The sequence below is a fragment of the Mercenaria mercenaria genome, chromosome 14 (assembly GCF_021730395.1).
Source record: "Mercenaria mercenaria strain notata chromosome 14, MADL_Memer_1, whole genome shotgun sequence".
Classification (NCBI taxonomy): Eukaryota; Metazoa; Mollusca; class Bivalvia; order Venerida; family Veneridae; genus Mercenaria; species Mercenaria mercenaria.
In genome coordinates this window covers 63,040,075-63,063,819 of record NC_069374.1, presented here as the reverse complement: position 1 = coordinate 63,063,819, position 23,745 = coordinate 63,040,075, and the positions used below count along the sequence as shown (strand labels likewise).

Below are 23,745 nucleotides of genomic sequence, written 5' to 3'. Positions count from 1 at the left end.
GGCGGCTGTGGAGAAAGAATCACAGGCGGACACCTGGGTAGAACCACCGGCCTTCCAATCTGACTAAAGTACTCGATCTTCTAAACGAAGATCTGAGGATGACCTATTCACATTCATCTTTCTGTATATTTGGATTTCCGATATTGCTATTTTTATTTTCGCAAATCTATTTTAATTTGAACCTATCAGACGACTCGTTTCACAAGCATTTGGCTGAAGCAGCAAAATAGGGTCAAAGCCAAAGGTGAGAAAATCGTGCAGTCAGTTCGGGGCTCGAACCCGAGACCCCTCGCTTACAGGGCGAGTGCTCTACCGACTTATCTAACCTGCTGCCTGACACCTTACGTGACCAAGCCCGTACCGTGACATATGATTTATCTCAAAACACAGGTGGGCCGGTGGTCTAGTGGTAACACGCTTGACTGTCAATCCAAAAGTCCGGGGTTCGAATCCCGGTACAGGCACTGGAAATTTCTGAGATGCTCTTGAGTGTATTCCGCCTAACTACAGGCCTGTATCTACAAAGGATTTTTCTCTATCTGTTCTGGGGGCTTTATATCACTCTGTCCCTCTGGTCAGATCGCTCTGTGTCTGAACTAGTAGAGGATGAATTTCACGCCCTGTGTGGCAGCATTTGCTATATGTAAAGCGCCTTTGGACGTGTTTATCATGAAAAGGACGCTATATAAATCTGATATAATAATAATAATAAAACACGAGGGCGCAGTCATGATGTGGTCGTCATAAGAATTGTAAACATGGAAACCCAAGGCTAAATATAGATGTTAAAACTTCTACTTTCACTTTAAAAATGTTGAAAGCAAGGCTCTGATTGGCTAGCGGAAGGGTAGTCAGAACGAGGCTATCAACAGCACGTCTTCAGATCCAAAGCGTAGCGTTAATTGGAGATGTACTTTAGTCAGATTGACCGACCTTCCGTAAGCCAGCTGATGTCTTCCTCACATGAAGAAATCAACGCCCTTAGTGAGACTCAAGTGATTTGAAGTCAGCGACCATAAACACTTAGCTATAGAGGCTAAAGATACGCAACTGACAATAACAATTTTGTAGTCAAAAGCGTTAAAGGCTCATATGGCCCTTTTTTAATTGTGGCTGCCGTATTTTCCATGATAAACATAAAATATATAAATTTCTTGTTAAATCCTATTTCAAGTAGTTTTTAACTCTGATATTTGTCAGAGTCATTTGTTGAATATTGATAAACATCGTAGAACGTTTTATTGCTTCTACTGTTTTTGTTTACCTCCCTTTGTAGCTCTAACTGTATATTGTCGTCTGCAGTATTAAAAGTAGCGCTTTTCTAACCATGTAATTATGTAAACATATATATTTGGACAGCTGTTTCATCTGTTTTTAACATAAAATGTAAAGTCGTATGGAATTTTAAAAATACTATTGGAATTCGATAATTATAGAAGGACTTTACTCTACTTTGTATAATAAACACTTGAATATATGTCTGATATCTAATATCAGTTATTATCCATTGAAATATATTTTTTGCAGGCATGCCGCTTTCACTTCAATGCATGTTTGCTAATTATCTTAAACAATTACTGTAAAACGTCGTTATAATTTGAATAAAATTATACCATATCGCAAGCCTTAGGAAAATTTATAATTATAAATATTTGCTACATACCAATTCAAAATTAAGGTAAGGGTGCCCTGTTGGTAGTGTAAACCGAACATTGTTTGCCCTGATAAGACCATGATTAGTAATATTAAAGTTTATAGTGTCCGTTTCTTCGAGTTCTAAAGGTATTGTGTTGACCTTTGCTGGCTCTATTGTAACAACCGGCATCGGAACCTGAAAATAAATGATCTGACTATTGGCAGTATGGGGTGTAGCAAGTGACAGACAATAAGATCAATATACGTCTTATTCTATCCATATGGCTAAGTTATTAGGAAGAACAACGCACGACATTTTTTATTATTAGTAATACTGTCATTACCCTGAAGATAACAAATAACTTTGTTGTTTTATACTAAACCAATCTGACTAAAGTACTTGATCTTCTAAACGAAGATCTGAGAACAACCCATTCACATACGTCGTCTGTATATTTTGGATTTCCAGTATGCTATTTTTATTTTTGCAAAAATTATTTTTATTTGAAAAAAATCAAACACTAGTTCAATGTACAAAGATAATGAAAAAATGTTGCAGTTCTATCCAGGGTTAATCTGGGATCGTTACAGAGCAAGTGCTAGGACTGGCTAATTTGCTATCGACAATACGACATGAGATTTAAATATTAAAAATCAAGCTGAAGGGACATTTGCAAAATGTTGTAGTTAAGCTCCGATTGGTTACGAAAGGTCGTCAGAACGAGCTAAAACATAGGTCGTTCTAGATCTATGTGTAGCGTAATAATATGACTTTAGTCGAATGATACTAAACCAGTTTCCCCTTTTTAGGGTTTGACGAATGGTTATGCCTATTTTCTATACGTAGCATAGAATATGGGAGTATATAATGTAAAAGAATAAAAAATTACACATGAAATTTTGCAAAGAATATAGGGTTAAAACTCAGAAACATTTAAATATGTGTTCCTAAAGTAGTAGAATATTCTTTGTATTATATGAATGAAAGAGTAAAAAAATACTGTTTAAAAATGAAAAATAAAACATCTATCATGTATAAAATATTCATAAATGAAAGAGAACATGTGAATGGAACCAGTTGTATACCATGGGTTTAATCTGTGAAGAAGTTTCTAGACGAATTAGGTTTTGGGTATATTTTCTATCAGAACGATATCGATGGCCAGTTATTTCCTATGTTAAAACAACGATTGAAAGACCAGTTTACTCAAGAATGGCGTGCCTCCATAGATAGCTGTACAAAACTAGAGTATTATAGAAAAAGTAAAACATCATTTGGTTTTGAAAATTATTTGACTTTTTGCGAAAATGATCACCTAAGGAGATTAATCACATGTTTTCGTTTATCATCTCATCGTTTACCTATAGAAACAGGGAGATATAATGGTGTAGAAAGAAATAATAGAACATGTCAAAAATGTACCAATTTAGTTGAAACTGGATACCATTTTATTATGTGTTGTCCTAAATATAGAGAGCTAAGAAAAATGTTTTTACCAAAATATTGTATGAATTGGCCAACAAGTGAAAAGTTTATTACATTTATGAAAACAAAAATCAGAGAACCATTGTTAAGTTTGGAAAAATTTTAAAAGCTGCATATAAGCTTAGAAATAACACAGATTAATAAGTAATAAAGTTCATGTTCTTCTGTTCTGGTAATACGTACATAACGTTTTAGTTACAATAGGTATATCTCTGCGTGTCTGTCTTGTATTACACAAGACAGACAACAGTGAGATATTTTGCTATTATATGCATGTTCACATGTCATTCTTGTTATTTCGTTTCGAACAAGTGTGGTACTTGTGAATCCTGCATGTGTTTCAGATAATAGTTATATATTTGTAAACATGTATATCTGTATAAGTTATTAGAATAAAACTATTATGTTTAACATGTAATTATATGGTAAACCTTCCTTTACAGATCGTGATACCTTATTATACATATAGATCTAAATAATTATATTTAAATTCAAAATACTTAGGAGTATGCGACCACGTTGTCTATGACAAATGTTTCGTATTATATAATATATGATGCATTTTATGTTTGTAATATTTATTTTGTTTGTAATGTTCGTTGCCAAAGTCATGTGAATGATGATGTGCAATAAAAGTATTTGTTGTATTTGTTGTTGTATTATGGATTACCAAAAATATTCTGTAGTTAAACTAGCAGCCATATAAATTATATATATAATACCGGTCGAGAGAAATTAAACGAACTAATCACCACCACAATATATTACCTGGCCAATTAGGACAAAGTGTCTAGCAGTAAAAACGAGCATGCATTTTTCACATCAAGTCCACTTACCCCCACTAACCCCCCAAAAATAGTTTCCATGCTGTTTTATATACACATCCGAATTGTACTACACATTCTAACTGGTTAAACATTTGCATATATACTAAAATCTCTGTTATCATGTCTCACAAATCAGCAGTCACATTTTAGTCCTTTTAACTGATTTGGACCATAAAAGCTATATATTTTCTTTCTGAAAGTTAACTGGATCTCGAGGATGCAATGGCTTTATAGAGATAGTGCACATTAAGGGGTGTAATTAAATTAAGAACAGTAACATTTCCATACATGAGATCTACGAGGGAACAAGTACGCTTCATAAATTATTATAGGTAGGGAGACTTATTACGAACCAATCACCACCATTTTTTACCTAACCAATTAGGGCAAAGCGTCTAGCAGTACAAACGAGCGTGGATATTTAACAAGTCAACTAACCCAATAAGATTAGTTTCCATGATACTTTTTATTATACACACCCGGATTGTACCACGCATTCGTACTGGTTGTATATATATATATGTGTGTGTGTATGTAAATGTATGTATGTCTCCACAATATAGGAAATTAGTTTAATTTAAAGATAGCGAAACAAGGAACCAAACGTAATCTTACATAGGTTTCGAAGGTCGATTCTAACTCTATAATATAAACGTCTTGTACTGTTGTAGGTTCCACTGTCCAAGTATACTTTACAGCAACACGTTGTAGAAATATATCCTGCTCCGTGGTGTCAGGTGTTACAAGAATAATGGCCCCATATGAAGAATGGCCTTCAGCCTCGGCATACAGAGAATATTGGTCTTCGAAAACATTCTCAAACATAACGTATCCTAAAACAGGTTTCAGATGATAAAATATTTTAACATATATTTTACCATAATTGTTGATAACAGAATACATAAGTTTTGAATGGTTCAGTTACCCTGGAGACGGTCAGCTTAACAAGTCTACTTATCTTAATCAAACCGTGTCTGCTACGCTATTGATCTTCCTGTAGATTTCATTAAGCCTTAATGTGTCGTGTTGCAGCTGTTTAAAGGAAAAGAAAATCTCCTATATAAGTGACCCCCCCCCCCCCCCCACCCAACCCCCACTAAAAGCCAGACACTTTAATCCCCAATAAACAGGATCCTGTCTGGTCCAGTCTGATAAGGGTCCATAAAACCCCTATAGACTTGACGTGTAGTCCATGTCAGCGGATCATAATTTTTTATTGATATGTAAAGCTAATTGGTTATTTCCAGTGCTATACATTTCACTGATTGAAATGCAGCTTTTTTTCAGATTATACACAAAATTATTTTAATTGATAATATACTAATTGTAATTGCTCATTCTTGTTGAGTAATGTCATGACCAATTAAACAAGTGAAAGAAGTATTGCCATGCAATACAAAGTCCCCTACTGGAAGGCACCTAATTTTCTCTACTGCAGTATAACATAATGAACAGATATCTGTCAATGATGTATAAACAATATTGTACTACATATACAATATGTGATAACAACACACTTGGATTAAAATGTGCATATATAAAAACCCACAGTTGTTTTCATATTGAATTGTTTTGGCTGATTATAAAAATGTTATCATGTAAGTTATTTATAGTAACAACAAAGGGAAATTAATCTTTAAAAAAAAAAAAAAAAAAAAAAAATCTATATAATATAAGTCCACAAGAAACTCTTTACCAGGTAGAGATAGGTCAAAATACACCTAAAAATTGGATGTAACATGCATGCTGTACCACAGAAAAGTGGTCTCGATTTTTCTCTACCGCCATTAATAAAAAAGTTACAATATAATCTATTTATAGTAAAAACAAAGGGACGTAATTCTAAAAACAAGGGTGCCTCATGGTGGTGAACATTTGGTCCAAGTTACATCAAAATCCCTCCATGCATGAAGAAGAAATGTTCCTTACAAAGTCATTCCTGAATTTGACCTTTGACCTCTAAATATGACCTTGACCTTAGACCTAGGGACCTGGTTCTTGCGCATGACATGTTGTCTCATCAAGGGGAATATTTGTGCCAACTGATATCTAAATCCTGCTTTGCATGACAAAGTTATAGATCGGACAGGAAAAAAATCCTCTTGACCTTTGATCTCAAAGTGTGACCTTGACCTTTAAGCTAGGGTACTGGGTGTTGCGCAAGACACGTCGTCTCACCATGGGAAACATTTATGCCAAGTAATATTGTAATCCCTTGATGGATGACAGAGTTCTGGATCGGACAGGGAAAACACCTTATTGACCTTTGACCTCCAATTGTGACCTTGACCTTTGAGCTAAGGGTCTGCGCTTTGCGCATGACATGTTGTCTCATCATGGGGAACATTTGTACCAAGTAATATTAAAATCCCTTCATGGATGGCAGAGTTATGGACGAGACAGGAAAAAAAAACTCTGTTGACCTTTGACCCCCAATTGTGACCTTGACCTTTGAGCTAGGGGTCCGGGATTTGCGCATGACACGTCGTCTCATCATTGGGAACACTTGTGCTAAGTGATATTAAAATCCCTTAATGAATGTCAGAGTTATGGACCGGACACGAAACAGACCCTGTTCATGCTATGTTAACATTTGACTGCTAAGTGTGACCTTGACTTTTGAACTAGGGGTCTGAAAGTTGTGCATGACACATCGCTTATTATGAGGTACATTTGTGCCAAGTAATATTAAAATCCCTTCATAGATGGGAGAGTTATGGACCGGACAGGAAAAAAGCCTTGTTGACCTTTGACCTCCAATTGTGACCTTGACCTTTAAGCTAGGGGTCCAGGTTTTGCGCATGACACGTCGTCTCCTCATGAGGAACATTTGTGCCAAGTAATATTAAAATATCTTCATGAATGGGAGAGTTATGGACCGGACAGGAAAAAAGCCTGTTGACCTTTGACCTCCAATTGTGACCTTGACCTTTGAAGCTAGGGGTACAGGTTTGCGCATGACCTCGTCTCCTCATGGGGAACATTTGTGCCAAGTAATATTAAAATCTCTTCATGGATGGGAGAGTTATGGACCGGACAGGAAAAAAGCCCTGTTGACCTTTGACCTCCAATTGTGACCTTGACCTTTGAGCTAGGGGTCCGGGATTTGCGCATGACACGTCGTCTCATCATGGGGAACATTTGTGCCAAGTAATATTAAAATCCCTTCATGGATGACAGAGTTATGGACCGGACACGAAATTGCGGACGGACGGACGGAATGACGGAAAAGTGCATTCCTATAGTACCCGAAACTGGTTTTCAACCAGTAGGGGACTAATAATAATTCTAACATCAAGACAATTCTCATCATTTTAGAAAACTCTCACCTTTATTTAACGAAAAATGAAATAATTATTCAAAACTCAGTAAGACAAATGACAAGCATTTTTTCAATTATTAATTAATTATGATCTTTTTATCTAAGCAACAAAATAAAAACAGAAAAATTGAATATTGCTTGATTTTATTAGAAATTAAAGAAGTTCTGAATTGCATTTTCAATATTAAATGGAAAAAAATGGACCTTCATGATAAAATCCACCAATATCAGTATTCAAAATACACATATTTTATTTATACATGAATTATTCATTATTTTTTAAAAAAAGGTGCCTGAATGCATTTTCTTTAGTTATTTATTCTTTTTATAAAACTCAAGCAATAATGAGATATAATTGTTTATAAAGCTTGATTAGTTGAAAAATAAATATGTTGTTGTATTTTATCACTTTGTTTGTTTAGTCCCAATTTAATCAGGCTTTCTAAATTCGTTATAAAAGTGAGAACTGGTTTGCTATAAAGGTAAAAAAAATATCACATGCAATCTATGTACTGCACAGTAGCTATACAGTAGCGTAATATGATAAATAGAAGTAAGTCTATCAATCGTCCAGTCTTGTCTACTTTCCAGATTTTGTATATTGTCTCTTACTGCCAATACGCAGACCATAGGCCACATACCTTTCATACCAGAATCAGTGTCTTTAAAGTCTCCAAGTACTTGTACTCAGTGTTGTTATATTTTCTGGTTCGCACGGATCATGGACTTTATTTACTTTTATCATAATAGAATTCGGGTAATGCCAGTGCTATGGGGTGTGAGGGGTGTTGTACATTTCATTACCTCTCGGGAACAGGCTTAATCAAACCGAGACTGCTATTATTTTGCTTGGTTGCTTTCCGTGCAAAAATGAGCGATTGAAGTGGGATAGTTCTTTTCCCATTCAAATCGAGGATTTATACTACGCATATGGGTAGGTATGATATGTACACAATACCATAATTTAACGGTATGTTCGTTCTTGTGTGGTGTTTGTGTCAAAATCATAAGTTCATAACAATCTGGCAAAAATAGTGTAAAAGTGTACCTGTTTCGTTCGTCGTGTACTTCGTTTCCGAGTAGCCTCGTCTTGGATTCACAAGTCTGACCTTGGCATTGCTTACTAACGGAGAGCCCTCAGCAAAATATGTATATTCATCTTTAATGGTGAAAGTTAAATTAAATTTCTGTAAAGATGTTATATAGAACCTATATGAAAACGGTGTTGAAGTTAGATCGGAATTAATGAAAATAGTTCCACTCATTTCGCCAAGCGCTGCAGTTTTCTCCGTTGTGACTGCAATAGAAAGTAGTGCTGCTCCGCCAGACGGGATCGTGATATATTCATCCGAAGTGGTCTCAAGACCAAGCACCGTAAAAGCTACCAGAGACAATCTTGCATCACTCGGCAAACTTACAATAACGCTTTTTGCTTCAACCTCTCCAGTATTGTTAATCTTAATATCAAAGACGCGAATATTGCCCCGCACGATATTTTCACGGAATGATGGCGGATCAAAAATTAAAACAGGCTTCTGTACAGAGAGTTTGATATAAACCGTTAAGCGAGTAGATGTTCCTTCCGCTGCAGAAAATACCACGTATATTGTTCCTGACAATGGCTTAGCATTTTTTATGACTAAGTCAAACTCTATATTGTCACTGGCTGCAAGATTTGGAAGAAAAAATTGTGAACTTTCAGTGTCTCCAGATTTTCGAATAAAGGCACCAGGTAAACCATCGACCTGAAACAGGAAAGCTGTGCTATTATCTACGTTGAAACAAAACAAGACAGAGAAAAAGCAGTTAATGTTTATAAACCGTCTCTCAAAAATCTTTCGCTGGAGGAATAAAACGAAATACGACACACTTTTGGAGTAAAGACAGTAGCGTAACAAGTGACTAGAACTAAAACTGAAGCAGAAACTACTAGTAAGGGCTCCTACAAACATAAATACTCTGTGTCTGAATACTTCCTAAACACCGTGACGTCTTGATGCTTACAAGCACTGCAAATTGTCACTTGATTGGAAATATTGTTCTAGCAAACATCTTGGATTCATGTTCTCTTATTCCGAAGAGGATAGTTTGGTGTCCAACAATGAGCATAATGAAAGGGATACATGATATATGTATAGATGTTTTCTATAGAAGAACGTTTGAGCTTCTTATGGATATTACAAACAGGTTCTATTGTTTTACAATGTGGTAGGGTTTAATTCTACTTAATGAAACTGCTGTCCCGTTTCAAATATTCATCCATGAGAAATAGGAATTGACAAGCGATTGACTGTTTGAACAATTTCTCGAAAGGTGGAAAAGACAGGTGTATCAATCTTCAAAAATGAATTTCTGCTTCAAACAATGCCATGTCCAATACTAACATAAAGCGTGGAAGGCCACTGCATCATGCAAATTAGAAAATTCTTATTGCTAAATACTAAATGGTAATGTTAAGTCCTAATATTGTACTCAATACACAATGATAATTGCTAAATGTTGAGAAAATATAAAAAGAGAAAACGCTATGTAATGATGACAATAACTAATTATAGGATGCATTTTACCACAGATGTAGTCACCCCTTTTTTGATAGGCACCTAGCTTTAACCATTTGCATTTGTTGTTTCGCAATTAAAAATATATAAAAACCTTAAGCATTTTGAAATTTGACATGTAGTATTTCACTTTTGTAATCCGCATGGCGCGCCATTCCTCAGAGTATAAAACTTACCTTTGCTGATATGCCGTCAATCACACCGTTACCTATGTTGATAAGTGAAGAGATACCATTTACTGTAACAATCCCATCGTCAGAAAGAATTTTCTCATTTACGGAAACAGACGATGGCTCACAGCGCATGCCCAGTACAGACCACGTGACATTTGCTCCAGCGGTTGAAGATGCCCCAGGATGGCGAACACTCTAAATGATAGCAGGAGAATCATCAAATCAGGTATAATTGTCTTGATGACTGTTTAAGCATTTTCATAAAATGCTAATGAACTTGCATAAATTGACAATTGACTACATGGATCAAATTTGTATCTTTGAAATGTTCATTTCATTGTATAAAAACATGGATGTGATCGAAATAGATTGTAAAATGTCATTATATAGTGAGTGTGTTGAAGAACTGTTAAAACTTTACATTACTGCCCATAACGTTCTTTCATTCAGTTTGCACATTTAAACGTTTTCTGTTGGGAAACAACAGGTACAGATATTTAGTGTTGGGTTTCAAACAACACATATTAGCAACAGAAGCTACCCTGCGAAAAGTATCACATCAAATATTGAAAAAAGTATAATGAAAATCCACAAAGATGTTTAGATATATAATTCGGGCTAACGAATTTTTTGTTAAGTACTTTCTATAGAAATCATATTTATACATGATTTTATCTTGAATAGAAATAAAATGCATATCTGTACAATGTCTGACATACATAAACACTTCTAAAGAACTATAGTTTCAATCAAGATCTAAGTTACTAACCATGTATGAAAGAATGCCTACACTGCCTGCCTTTTACTGACAATCAAGTAGCGAAACGTAGGTCGTATAAATATATATGTTACTTTTACACCTAAAGCCTAGTGTACTGCAGCTTACGGACATTCGGCATTTGTCGGGTCAATAATGATGTTATATATGATAAAAAATCCATAAACAGTCCAGGACCCAAAAATAAATCAAGCACGAACTTGTTATAGATTTACATAAAGGTACGGAGTTAATTTGATAAATGTATAAGAGTTCTGCTCAAGCCGATGCTAGGGAGTAGGCCTGAGCGGTGTTGCTTTTTCAATTACCTCAAATAAACAGACCTATTCGACTATTATTTTATATAGTTGCGTTCTATACTTCCGATGAATTCGAAATCATTTTCCGTTAAATAACAATGTCAATTTTACATACTGCAATGAACACTCCAGCGTCATCGGGTCTTGGGTAATAAATGGCCTTGAAAGTGGTTGGAGCTAGCGGGTCTGTCAGTTCCTGGATTACAGTTTCACGACCAGTTCTTGCACTGGTAACACTGAAATATGCGACATAATTCTGTTATCTAAATATATAAAAAGCTAATGACCCTTGAAACATTAAATGGGATATATAACATCATGTCAAACGTGACCAGAGTCAATAACAGTTACTGTATCCTTTTTGTTAAGTAAGTAAGAGTATAGATGTTCGATGTCATAACCGCCAATACATGTACAAACAAACAACAATCGACCTTAACTTACAATTCAGGATCAGTAAAATAATTCATTTAATCAATCTTACAAAAGCAGAACAAATTCTTCCTATGTATAAACATCTCATTGCATTCATTTAGTGAAAGGGCTTGTCTCCATTGTATGTATTTACACCCGGTCCTGTCGTGAAACTCGTCTATCATATATTTCATTGGTGTCTCATGCTCCCAAATTAATATCAATATTTATTGCTATCTTTTGAATATTGTCAAATCACAAAACAAAAATGGATTTCATAACTAATTGCGACATAGAACATTTGAAAATAGGCTAACGAAAATGCATTTAAACTGAAAGAATGCTGGCGTACTGCAAAACAAATAATACCATAGTAAATCCATGATTCATTCTTTGCTACCCAGGTATCAAATTTAAAACATATATACAGTAAGAGAAATCGCTTGAAAAAGTGTCCCTGTTTGCACTTTCCTTCATCAAATTGGCAAACTTTCTATATAAGCTGACCAAGGTCAAAATAAGATCGATAAGACCCGACCGGTAAGGATTGGATCAGTGTGTTAACTAAATTAATTTAATATAAATGAACACGAATGAACACGTATTTTACGTGATTGGATATGCTTTCTATTTTCTTTTGTTCTTAGCTAACTGATGCGATTCTATTTGTTCATACGGTTTCTGATAAATGGTGCTTCATTCGGCCATTATTAATGGCAAGAGGGCAATTGCTTATGCGTCTTTTTTTAAATTTTAAATTTTCGCTTTAATGAGGGTTGTATCAAACATAGCCTTGATTGAGAAAACTTTAAATTTACAAGATATGTTTGCAAACAAGGCTAACTTACATGATATCTAGTGGAACCACACGCTGTTTCTCTATATTCGAGAAAGTAACTGTGCCAACTATTTCAACTGCCCGAGGCACGGGAAGAGTCCCACTTGGTTCTATACTTTCAACAGCAACTGAATATGAGATTGGAACGTTTAGATTCCATGTAACAGTATCCTTGCCGATAATATTTTTCGCCCTTGCTTCTATCTTATAGGCAATGGATTTTGCATAGGCGTATTTCCAGCTAACCAATCCAGTTCGGTCATCTATAGTCATTCCTGGTGGACCTTTTAAAAGTGACCATAAAATTGGTGGACTCCCCTATACAAAATGAAGAAATAAGATTATATTATTTAAATACCAAATTTTGTCATTGGCTTAAGATGTGTAGTTAATGAGGAACTAACTCGCCGACAATCGCAAACAGTAAATTGTTGAAACATATTGAACAAAATGTATAAAAATACATACATTCTTCAAAACGAAATAAAGAATTATGGGACCTATGTCATTTAGCTGGTATTAACAGTACAAAGAAATTTGCACAATTTTATAATTTATGTTATGTACTTGCTTGGACAGTTGCGAACATAATATTGGTGAAAAGAAAATATGAAAAAGGTACAGCAGAATAAGGGGAGAAGTAATCAAAATGAAAGGAAGAGTTATGAGATTTTATGTCATGTTGTTGGTATTACCATGGCAAAGATGTTTTAGTCAGTTGTGGTTTGTAATTACTGAGATGCTACAATCGCGTACAGAATGTTGCTGATAAAAATGGCTAAGTACACAATGGGGCATAATTTCATCAAAATGACAACATGGGTTATTGCTCGTCTATCTACAGTTTGTATTGGCATGATGGAGGCATATATAACGTTTCATACAGTTGTGATGAGGAATAAGTTAGGTATGGGCTTGCTGAGAATTGGTAACAATGTGTCTTCATAAGACGTCAACATTTTACTGGTGGTAAAGCACACATGTAACAGCGAGCTAAAAATGGTGGTAAAATCATTTTGTACCTTCGTGAGGTTAAGTTGTACAGAATACGAGTCTGCCTCTTCAACTGTCTGATCAAATGATGGTGCAATTATGACAGGTGCAAGTAACTCTTTATCACAGTTATCTCCCGTCCAGGGGAGGAAACAGGAACAGCCTCCAAATAAACACTGACCACGTGATGGATTGAAGCTCCGCCCACAAGACCCAGGAGGACATGATGCATAAAAGAAATACATCAACTGAAAAGAAATTACTTGAAAGCATAAATGTAATGATTTAAACTTTTTTATTGCATTACTAATTCACATCATAAAAGTAGATACATTTCAATAGCAAAGCCTGGTCAATTATAACAAATGCAAAAGCCTCTGATATTCCTCCTGAACAATGCTCCACTTACACGGGATGTGGCTACACATTGTATTTTCATACACTTATGCAAAATGTACTGCTGAAGTTGAAGAATGGAAAATAATATTTCAAAAAATAGAATGCAAAAATAATTAATGACGTTATTGAAATTTAAAAAGATTGCCTATTCCAAAACCGTCTTGCGTGAACTAAACACTGGCTTGTCAATTCTTAACTACTATTTATCGAACAACGAAGACTTCAATAAATACGAAATACGAACAGATCAGTAGACTTCTTACGTGTGCACATGTAAATTATACCTTATCATTTGTAAATTCCACACCATCAGGTGAAATTTCAAGGGCAACTACCCCTTCCTGAAGTTTCGGCGCAGGACATACCACGTGGTTCCAGGCCAACCATGTCCCATTTGATTCTACTGTCCCAAATTTACATGTATACGCCCCTTTGGATGTATTTGGGAAATTATGGCCCCATACATGTACAAGATTTCCGCCTTTATCTAAACCTTGGTTTGGTACAATTTTAAGTACTTTGATTAAAGGCAAGCACTCTGGACCATAGAAAGTTTCACTGCACTTATCGCAGAGGTATCCAGACCAGTTTTCACTTTCACATTCACAGATACCTTGAAATAAAATTAAGGCATGTCATATTGCTATTAATAAATGTTACAAAATTATCAAAATATTTTTTACTTATCTTGACAAGCTAAATATTTTGTAAATGGTTTTCACGTCTATGTAAAGTATTACTGGCTTCTAAAACTGTTTATGGCTGCTTTTGTATCATTTCTTCGACTGCTTATTCATAATGCAGATAAAAACTTTGATAAGACCATCAAAGATTAAAGTTATTTTCAAAATATACTGAATTGCTCATTTACTTACTGAGCATTTTCGTATCGGCCTCTTTTGTTTTTAGTTTTTGACAGATAACTAATACATCAATTTTTACAATTTTTCGATTTTAGTGTATTTACGGTAAAATATCTCAATAAATCTTGGATATTGCATGTTTTTGCTGCTTAACTGCGTTGCCATTTAACGTTTTTTTGGGACTCCGCAGTCTAATTGTTAAGGTCACTGACTTCGAATCACTTTCAGACGATGTGGGTTCAAAATCTCGCCAATCATGTAATGCAGCTATTAGTTTCTACCCCGGTGCCCTTTCCCGCCTGAATAATGCCAGGAAGGGGAACATTGCTTCTTCCTCCACCATCAAAAGCCTAATAAATTGCTATACAGCCTACACAGTGTGTCAGAAAGACTTTACACATAACAAGCACACATGAAAACAAAATTTTATACAAAAGGACCATGATGGTCCTGAATCGCTCACCTGTTTCCACATGAACTGAGTATGACGTCGTTTATTCTGACCAATTTTCATGAAGATCCATTGAAAAATATGGCCTCTAGAGAGGTCACAAGGTATCTCTATTATTTGACATAATGACCTAGTTTTCGAAGGCATGTGACCCAGTTTTGTACTTGACCTAGATATCATCAAGGTGAACATTCTCACAAATTTTCATGAAGATCTCATGAAAAATATGGCCTCCAGAGAAGTCATAAGGTTTTTCTATTTTTAGACCTACTGACCTAGTTTTTGATCGCACGTGACCCAGTTTCGAATTTTATTTAGATATCATCAAGGTGAACATTCTCACTAATTTTCATGAAGTTCCATTGAAAAATATGGCCTCTAGAGAGGTCAAAAGGTTTTTCTATTTTTAGACCTACTGACCTAGTTTTTGACCGCACGTGACCCGGTTTCAAAATTGACCTAGATATCATCTAGATGAACATTCAGACCAACTTTCATAAAAATCCCATGAAAAATATGGCCTCTAGAGTGGTCACAAGGTTTTTTTGCTATTATCTGACCTACTGACCTAGTTTTTTATTGCATGTAACCCGTTTTCAAACTTGACCTAGATACTATCAAGATTAATAGTCTGACCAATTTTCATGCAGATCCCATGAAAAATATGGCCTCTACAGAGGTCACAAGGTTTTCCTATTATTTGACCTACTGACCTAGTTTTTGACCGCACGTAATCCAGTTTCAAACTTGATCTAGATATCATCAAGATGAACATTCTGACCAATTGTCATGCAGTTCCCATGAAAAATATGACCTCTAGAGAGGTCACAAGGTTTTTCTATTATTTGACCTTATGACCTAGTTTTGGACCGCACGTAACCCAGTTTCAAACTTGACTTAGATATCATCAAGTTTAATATTCTGACCAATTTTCATGAAGATCCATTGAAAAATATGGCCTCTAGTGAGGTCACAAGGATTTTCTATTTTTAGACCTACTGACCTAGTTTTGGACCGCAGTTGACCCAGTTTCGAACTTGACCTAGGTATAATTAAGATAAACATTCTGACTAATTTTCATGCAGATCCCATGAAAAATATGACCTCTAGAGAGGTCACAAGGTTTTTCTATTATTTGATCTACTGACCTAGTTTTTGATCGCAGTTGACCCAGTTTCGACCTTAATCTAGATATCATCAAGATGAACATTCAGATTAATTTTCATGCAGATCCCATGAAAAATATGGCCTCTGCTGAGGTCACAAGGTTTTTCTATTATTTGACCTACTGACCTAGTTTTTGACCGCACGTAACCCTGTTTCACACTTGACCTAGATATCATCAAGATGAACATCCAAACCAACTTTCATACAGATCCCATGAAAAATATGGCCTTTAGAGAGGTCACAAGGTTTTCCTATTATTTGACCTACTGACCTAGTTTTTAAAGGCACGTGACCCAGTTTCGAACATGACCTAGAAATCATTAAGTTGAACATTCTGACCAATTTTCATGAAGATCTTTGAAATATGTGGCCTCTAGAGAGGTCACAAGGTTTTTCTATTTTTAGATCTACTGACCTAGTTTTTGACCGCACGTGACCCAGTTTCGAACTTTACCTAGATATCTTTAAGCTGAACATTCTGACCAATTTTCATAAAGACCCCATGAAAAATGTGACCTCTAGAGTGGTCACAACCAAAAGTTTACGCACGGACGCACGGACGGACGACGGACGCTGCGCGATCACAAAAGCTCACCTTGTCACTTTGTGACAGGTGAGCTAATTATCTGAACAGAGGTAACGTTAATGTCATCATCCTGAAGTACTTAACCTCAAGAAAATATTTTGTCGACATTAATGAGTACCCTATATTTAAGCAAGTAATAACAACATCCTCTAACACATGTTACGTCTAATAGTGTCAGCAGAAAATTTCACGTAAAAGAATGAACTGTTCCATTGCAATCAAAGGAAATAAAATCATAAATAACGCAGAAAAGGTATTGAAGACCGCTCGTTGCGCTTTCTGCAGCTACAAGAGTACACTAAATTGTTATCATTGACATAATCTGGCTGTTAAAAATATAAGGAGTGTGTTGCCTTGTATAACAGGTCAAGCTAAAATGCCATATATTAGCAAACAGCACATTTTGGATAGATTCGAAACAAATTAAAAGGCTTAGTAAACCAGATCATTGGAAACGTTCAACTAGGCGAACCTTTTAGAGATACATTTAACTGCAGGCGAATATTTTATCTGTTGTTGGTCTAGAAGGGACAAAATATGCATATGAGGAATCATAACTCTTATCTGTGGTACCGTAAGCTGATTTTATTTCATCAACTTTTCTGACTTAATAACTCGTTTATTTGCAGTAACGCAGATGTAGAATTTTTGTGAAGATTTGTTACGGAGACTATTCAAAACTGATATTTCATATCTGCTATGCAGAACCAGAGAAAAAAAACGAATATTAAAACACCTCATTTGGAAAACTCTTAGAACGATTTAAATCAAGCATGTTACCAGTCTCAAGGTTACACGCTCCATGTTGACAGTTGGGGCATGGTCTACACTGGGACCCCCAGTGTAAGGGAACACATGAACTGCAGTCATCTCCAGTAAACGTAACTGCGCATGTGCACATATTTGGCCGAACACAAATCCCATGTCCGCTACAGTTGTTGACGTTGCTGTAGGAAGAAAAATAGCGGGTAAAAAATCGTGTCTAGTTAAAACGGTGATCTACTACAGTAATACAGAACTAGTAACAAAAAGTTTGTATTCGTCCGTTGTCGTGTTTTAAACACCAGTGTCTGCAACACTTAAGTATAAGTTTCTACATTTTTAGCGTAAAGGTGCGGATTAGTGTTGTACAGTGCTACTCAGTTGATGGGCGTTCTTAAATAAAACAAACAACTGTTCTCAAAGTTGCAGACACTGTCAAAAAAATCATTTCATTTATGGTTAAGAAAATGAATATATACAACAAAAAGGGAAGTGAATTAATCTGTTGCAGCAAATGTTTCTTCTTGTGACAAAATTCGTTTCGTTGATAAATGGATTGTTTGCCTTTGTTTGAAGTTATTGTCATTTACAACATTTTAAAGATATTTTTGTTACTTATAGATATATCAGAATTGTTTAAGTTATCTTTTTCTTGAGCAGCCAGATATATACATTGTATATGATGAATCTGCGAAAACCTAGATTTTTACAAAACTTATTCTGATTTTCCTTTATAATGGGATAAGACATAATCAATTCAATACTTTTGTTTTATAGACCACTTACGCGCACGACGCAACAATACATAACGACCCGCTCCAACCTTCGTTGCATTTACAAGTATTAGGTCCCGTACATTCACCGTTGCCATAGCAACCATTGACCCCTGCACAGTCATAATCAATACAGCTTTCCCCTGTCCAACCTGTTATCCATTAAATACAGAAGAAAGTTAAGCTTGAATACATCAAACTTGCTTTGAAAAAAAGTGTCAAAAACGTTTCTCTTTGATGTATAAACCAATCGGTCATTCATCCCTTTATTGATATTGAATAAATAAATTCATTTCAGAATATGGCTCTTCGACTTTGATACCCTGGCAAGGTACATCTTTCTTTTACATTTTGACAGAAAACGAAAGATGCCTAAAGTCCTTCAGATCTTGTATATGTGGAAATTGTCTGTGGAAACATTAAAAGTGGTAAAAGACAGCCCTTATATAACGGACATACATTTGAACAAATGCAATAACAAATTGGTTTTACAAATGTCGTCGCAGGGGTGACCAAATACATGTACCTGAGTAACATCGGCATCGGTTAGGTCTGACACATTCTCCGTGTAAACTACAGTTGTTTACTCCAGTGCAGTCAATGATGCGTTCGGTTAAAACAGGGTCGACATCAAATCGAACCAGTGTCGCATCACGGCGTTGATCAAAAATTCTGTTATAAACTTGATCATCATCTGAACTTCCCCACCAGTTCTGAGTGATATTGACAGACCCAGATCCTGTAAAAGATCAATCAATCATTCAAAAGACATTTATATAAAGATTTAACTGAAGTGCAGGAAAACTGCAATGCTCTTAAAGAAACAGTTTCGTTTAGCGCTACTTTCTTTCGAAATATGAAGATTATTACAATAGTGTTTAAATCATCGATGTAAATCAGTATTCATTGTATTTACAAATGGGCATTTCAGATAAAACGTTTTAAACAACTGAATAAAAAGTTACTAATAAAACCAACCTCTTTTGTATGCATAAACGTCGAAAGATGTATCGGGATTGTTAAATATATTGCTTGAAACATTAATGTACAAGGCATCCAGTATTGTCACTGCTTCGCTTGCCGATATGTCCAACATTTGATTATAAACAAAGTTTCCCGCAAGATTTTGTAAGTTATCGTCTTTCAGCTTAGCTAAACATTTACAAGTTATGTTCTGAAATGCATTTGTGGAAATGTCGAATTGCCTTGTGGCTGTATATCTGTTATTTCCGTTGGCGTTTGCTGTAAGGAAGCACGAATTCTCGTCAGCACAATGAGCATTTGAAAATACATTGTCGTGAAAGGTCAGGTTGACATTGTTCCAAGTTTCAAAAACAACTCCGCATGAATTTCGAAAAGTGTTAAGATTTATATCTATAGTTCTATTGGCTTGGTTGTTTGCATAATAGTAACGGTACGAAGGTAGAACAACATGAAGCGCCTCTGTCGAGATGTTTGTAAACGTATTTCGGGAAATTTTAATGAAATTATGATTAAAATAATTTTGTGATGATACGGAAACTCCTTTTGAGCAGTTAAAAAACGAGCAGCTTTCAACAGTTATGTTTCCCGATTGTCTACTGTCCGAAAACGAAACGAGAACAGCCTCGTTTTTGGATTCTGAGATATTAACGGAACGTATTTCCACTAAACCATACCTAGTATTAAGTCCAATTCCAATTTTTGTCACATTTATTTTAACATTGGTTACAGTTGTTATTCCATCTCCAACAATGTAAATACCATGATCGGAACAATTTTCTAACCGAGACAATTCGAAGTCGTAGATATGTTGCTGTGAGGATTGATATATTGTTAAACAATGGGAAGTAGAATTTCCTATCTGACTTCTTTTGATTTCCACATTCTGGGAGTATAAAGTAACTCCATATATCGTCTGCTTAATCCTTGTGTTATAAATCACCGTTTTGTCTTCATCTAGCAAAAGGAAACAGCAGAGAAAATTGAAATATATAGAATGTCAAAATATGGTTGATTATGAACCTAAAACATTTATCGAAAGAAACAACGCTGAATATTTTAATGGATGCTAGTTAATTTGCCATATCGGTACTGAAGTCCATTCATTTTCGCACATTCTGTTTAAGCACTTAAACGTTTTGTCATTGTCAGTAACAAACCTTTTGTCCATGTCTCTAAGAGCAAAGAAAACATTTTGTTTAAACATTGGTCCTTAACATGTCATTTTTATTTAACTTGAAATATTAAATACAAATATACGTACTTGCTACAGAAGAAGAATTTATCATTACACCATACCAGTGCAGAGCGTCCGTTGCATTTTCCAATACAATTGATGTTTTCCCTCCAAGCAATTTCAGGGAGCCTAGCGATAAGAAAAAGACGTCATATGAACGGAAAGCACAGAAGGAATACGCATATTTAAGTTATTATATACAATCTTTTTGTCAGATAGTTCATTTCTGTATATATTTATGTTTACATGCGGACTTAGATCAAATTAAATACCTTGAACATAAATTCCTCTGTTGCTTTCAAATTGCAGCACAACACCTGCTTCTACATTTAGCGAGGCCCCTTTTCTGTAAACAGGATTTTCATAAATTAATCAATTATTTGAACATTATACATTGTTCTACGGCAGTTATTATGAAATACATTTTGTAATAGGTAAAAGAGATTCTCAAGTCATCAGAATTAAACTGAACATCTCTTAACACCGTTAATGCAGCTACATGCTCATTAACCCATCTAACTTGTCCAAATATCTAAATGTAAAAGTATAGCACGTATTAAACAACACTTTTTCATGCCAGTAAGAATGACTTATATGCTGTAACTCAAGCGAGCAATTGTCAGAATACCACATTCAGACATCTGCGTCTGATAATGTCTGGTTTTTGACAGTTATAAAACCTATATTTTACCGTAAGTCCAGCTTACAACTGTTTTAACAATATTTATGCATTTATCTTACCTTATCATTATAGAGCGGTCAATTCTAATGGAAGATGGAAATTCACTTTTTGACAGAGTGATGTCATCTGTAATTTCTCCACCGAACGATCCGGATACATTCAATGTATCTTGCTTTTCAGAGACAGTTTCAACGAGATCGTCATCTTTATAGAAGGGCATGTACCATACATAGCTCTTGCCCATGTCCTTGTCGAAACTGCACACCTTTGTAACAACTATCTTAGCAGATGTTGTTCCCCAATAATTGTACGTGGCGTTGATTGCATATGAGATATCAAATGTTGGTGCCACGATTATGCAGTCATGACTAATTTTTGTTTTAAATATGTTCTTATGCAATTTAAAAGCTACATTACTTTGGACATCTATTGTTGACAATAAGAAGTTGTTCTCGAGAAAACCATTCTCAAAGACTGTGATGTTGCCATTAAATCTTTGTCGTGTTTTAGAGAATTGTAAACCGGTATCGGCGAAATTGTTTCTAAAGATATTACCTTTCATTTCTACTTGGTAGTAATCGGCAAACGATAGCTTTATAAGAGATGTGTCACTATGTCTGTATGACCATATGTTATTTTCTATTATATTATTCAAAAACGTTATATTCATATGACTCAACAAATACCGACCGGAGTTATCGCTTAAAAGAAGCGTACGATTCCCGCCTGAGAAAATACAATTTTTAATGTTTACAGACAATTGATCTATATTGGCGTAGTAATTTTTTGAAATATGTATGCCATCGGCGATGTTGTCTTTAAAGTTTGTATTGCTAAACTCAACTAAAGTTTCTTTTATGTTAGCTGTTGTTGTTGTTAAATCGATGTAACTGCTGGTTGACCAAGAACCCCAATAATTAAAGTATCCGTTGTTATGATTTGTTATGTTGCTTGAGTTGATAAATATTCCTCCCGAAATCTGCCCAGTTACTGCGTTATTGGTGTTGTTTGTGATAACTGAATCATTCATATCCATAAAACCTGAACCACTTTGTTTTAGATATATTCCGCTTTTAGCGTTGTTTCTTATAATACAATGTTCAAATTGTATATAGGCGTTTGTCTCAGCGTTTACACCATGTTGGCCATTGTTGGCAATGCTGCAATTCTCTACTGTGACCTTGACCACATTTTCTGATTCCCCAGTTACACGAATACCATCCAAACCGTTATTTTCTACGACTACATTACTCATTGTTAAGTTTGACTGACCAAACGATTTATCTTCTTGAACATCAACCACAACCCCTGACTGACCTGCATGAGCTGAGGTGATATTATCGATATATACGGTCGATCTTGCAATTGTAAGTCCTTCTTGCGTGTCATTTAGGTAGAGGTAATGAATATAACAATCTGGAATAAGTTTAATGCTTAATTAGAAGGAACAATATTTAAAACATATACAAATAATATTGTCTTTGTATCTGCAATACCCAAAAACAATGATAAATACCCAACAGAAAAAGCGATGTCTTTTTCATACCGCAAACCAAAGCAGTGTATGTATGCCTGTGCACATGAATTACATATACAGTGCAGCCTCTATAGAGCAACACCCTTTGGGAGATACGAGTATTGACTGTAATGTCAAGGTTGTTGTTCTGGAGAGGTAAATTCTATAGTATATTTCAGCTTAGGGAAATTTTGATGATGTTGTTATAGAGAGGTTTTTGCTTAAGAGAGGATCGTTCTGGAGAGGTTGTACTGTACACAATAATACATGCAATTGAAACAAATGAAAAATAAATGAAGAAAAAAAAAAACAAAGGAACACATCGGGGCTCTGCGTCGAACGGACGGTTGAAAATTCTAGGGAATTCATCTTTAATCCCTATCATTTTTACAAGGCAGTGTAACAAAAGTTACCCCGGCAGATGAACGTCTTCCACAAAATGGTGCTACAACGCATGGTAATGAAAATGCAAAACTCAAAAACAAGTCAGCCTAAAAAGCCACATGAGCATGCACTCCTTGCAAAGACATAACATCACGAGAAACACCACTGAGGTCACAACGAAATATGGTCGACTGCATTTTAAAAATCAGTTCGATGGATACAAATGCAGCGCGAGTAAAACAAATTAAATGTATAATTCACCTATTTGATTTTCTAATAAAACTATATCCAGCTAGTATTGTGTACTACCCTTTTCTAAGTGCTTTTGATGTAAAATATATACCTTTTACGGCTCGTATATCTATCCCTCTCCAAGGCATTCCTGTTACTTCTGATAGCATCTGCACGCGGTTTTCTTCTGTTCCACGAATATTTATTTCACCTAATGCAGACAAAGAAAATGTAAATAATAAAATTCAAAAGTAAATGTCAAAATACACAGCGCTTGAAATATGCTCTTTCAGGATCATGATGTTAATTAGCTCCGTCTTAAGTAAAAAAACAGTGGAAAAATCTCAAAAGAGCCAAATTATTTTTTAAACTGATCATTTGAAAGCATGA

The 23,745-nt window shown here is 35.3% G+C and overlaps 1 protein-coding gene across 2 annotated transcripts in view; it reads right to left on the bottom strand.

The window, feature by feature from the left end:
• Positions 1 to 23,745, bottom strand: part of LOC128548540 (uncharacterized) — a 34,860-nt gene that overhangs the window by 9,979 nt on the left and 1,136 nt on the right. For both annotated transcript variants that reach the window (XM_053523678.1, XM_053523679.1), the window contains exons 2-17: positions 23,468 to 23,566; positions 21,284 to 22,640; positions 20,815 to 20,888; positions 20,570 to 20,671; positions 19,303 to 20,262; positions 18,851 to 19,063; positions 18,338 to 18,476; positions 17,570 to 17,736; positions 14,007 to 14,335; positions 13,353 to 13,571; positions 12,341 to 12,648; positions 11,194 to 11,314; positions 10,005 to 10,196; positions 8,319 to 9,015; positions 4,564 to 4,781; positions 1,664 to 1,831 (exon numbers count right to left, since the gene is read on the bottom strand). In XM_053523678.1, the coding sequence (XP_053379653.1) occupies positions 1,664 to 1,831; positions 4,564 to 4,781; positions 8,319 to 9,015; positions 10,005 to 10,196; positions 11,194 to 11,314; positions 12,341 to 12,648; positions 13,353 to 13,571; positions 14,007 to 14,335; positions 17,570 to 17,736; positions 18,338 to 18,476; positions 18,851 to 19,063; positions 19,303 to 20,262; positions 20,570 to 20,671; positions 20,815 to 20,888; positions 21,284 to 22,640; positions 23,468 to 23,566 (5,363 nt within the window). The remainder of the gene's footprint in view (positions 1 to 1,663; positions 1,832 to 4,563; positions 4,782 to 8,318; positions 9,016 to 10,004; positions 10,197 to 11,193; positions 11,315 to 12,340; positions 12,649 to 13,352; positions 13,572 to 14,006; positions 14,336 to 17,569; positions 17,737 to 18,337; positions 18,477 to 18,850; positions 19,064 to 19,302; positions 20,263 to 20,569; positions 20,672 to 20,814; positions 20,889 to 21,283; positions 22,641 to 23,467; positions 23,567 to 23,745) is intronic.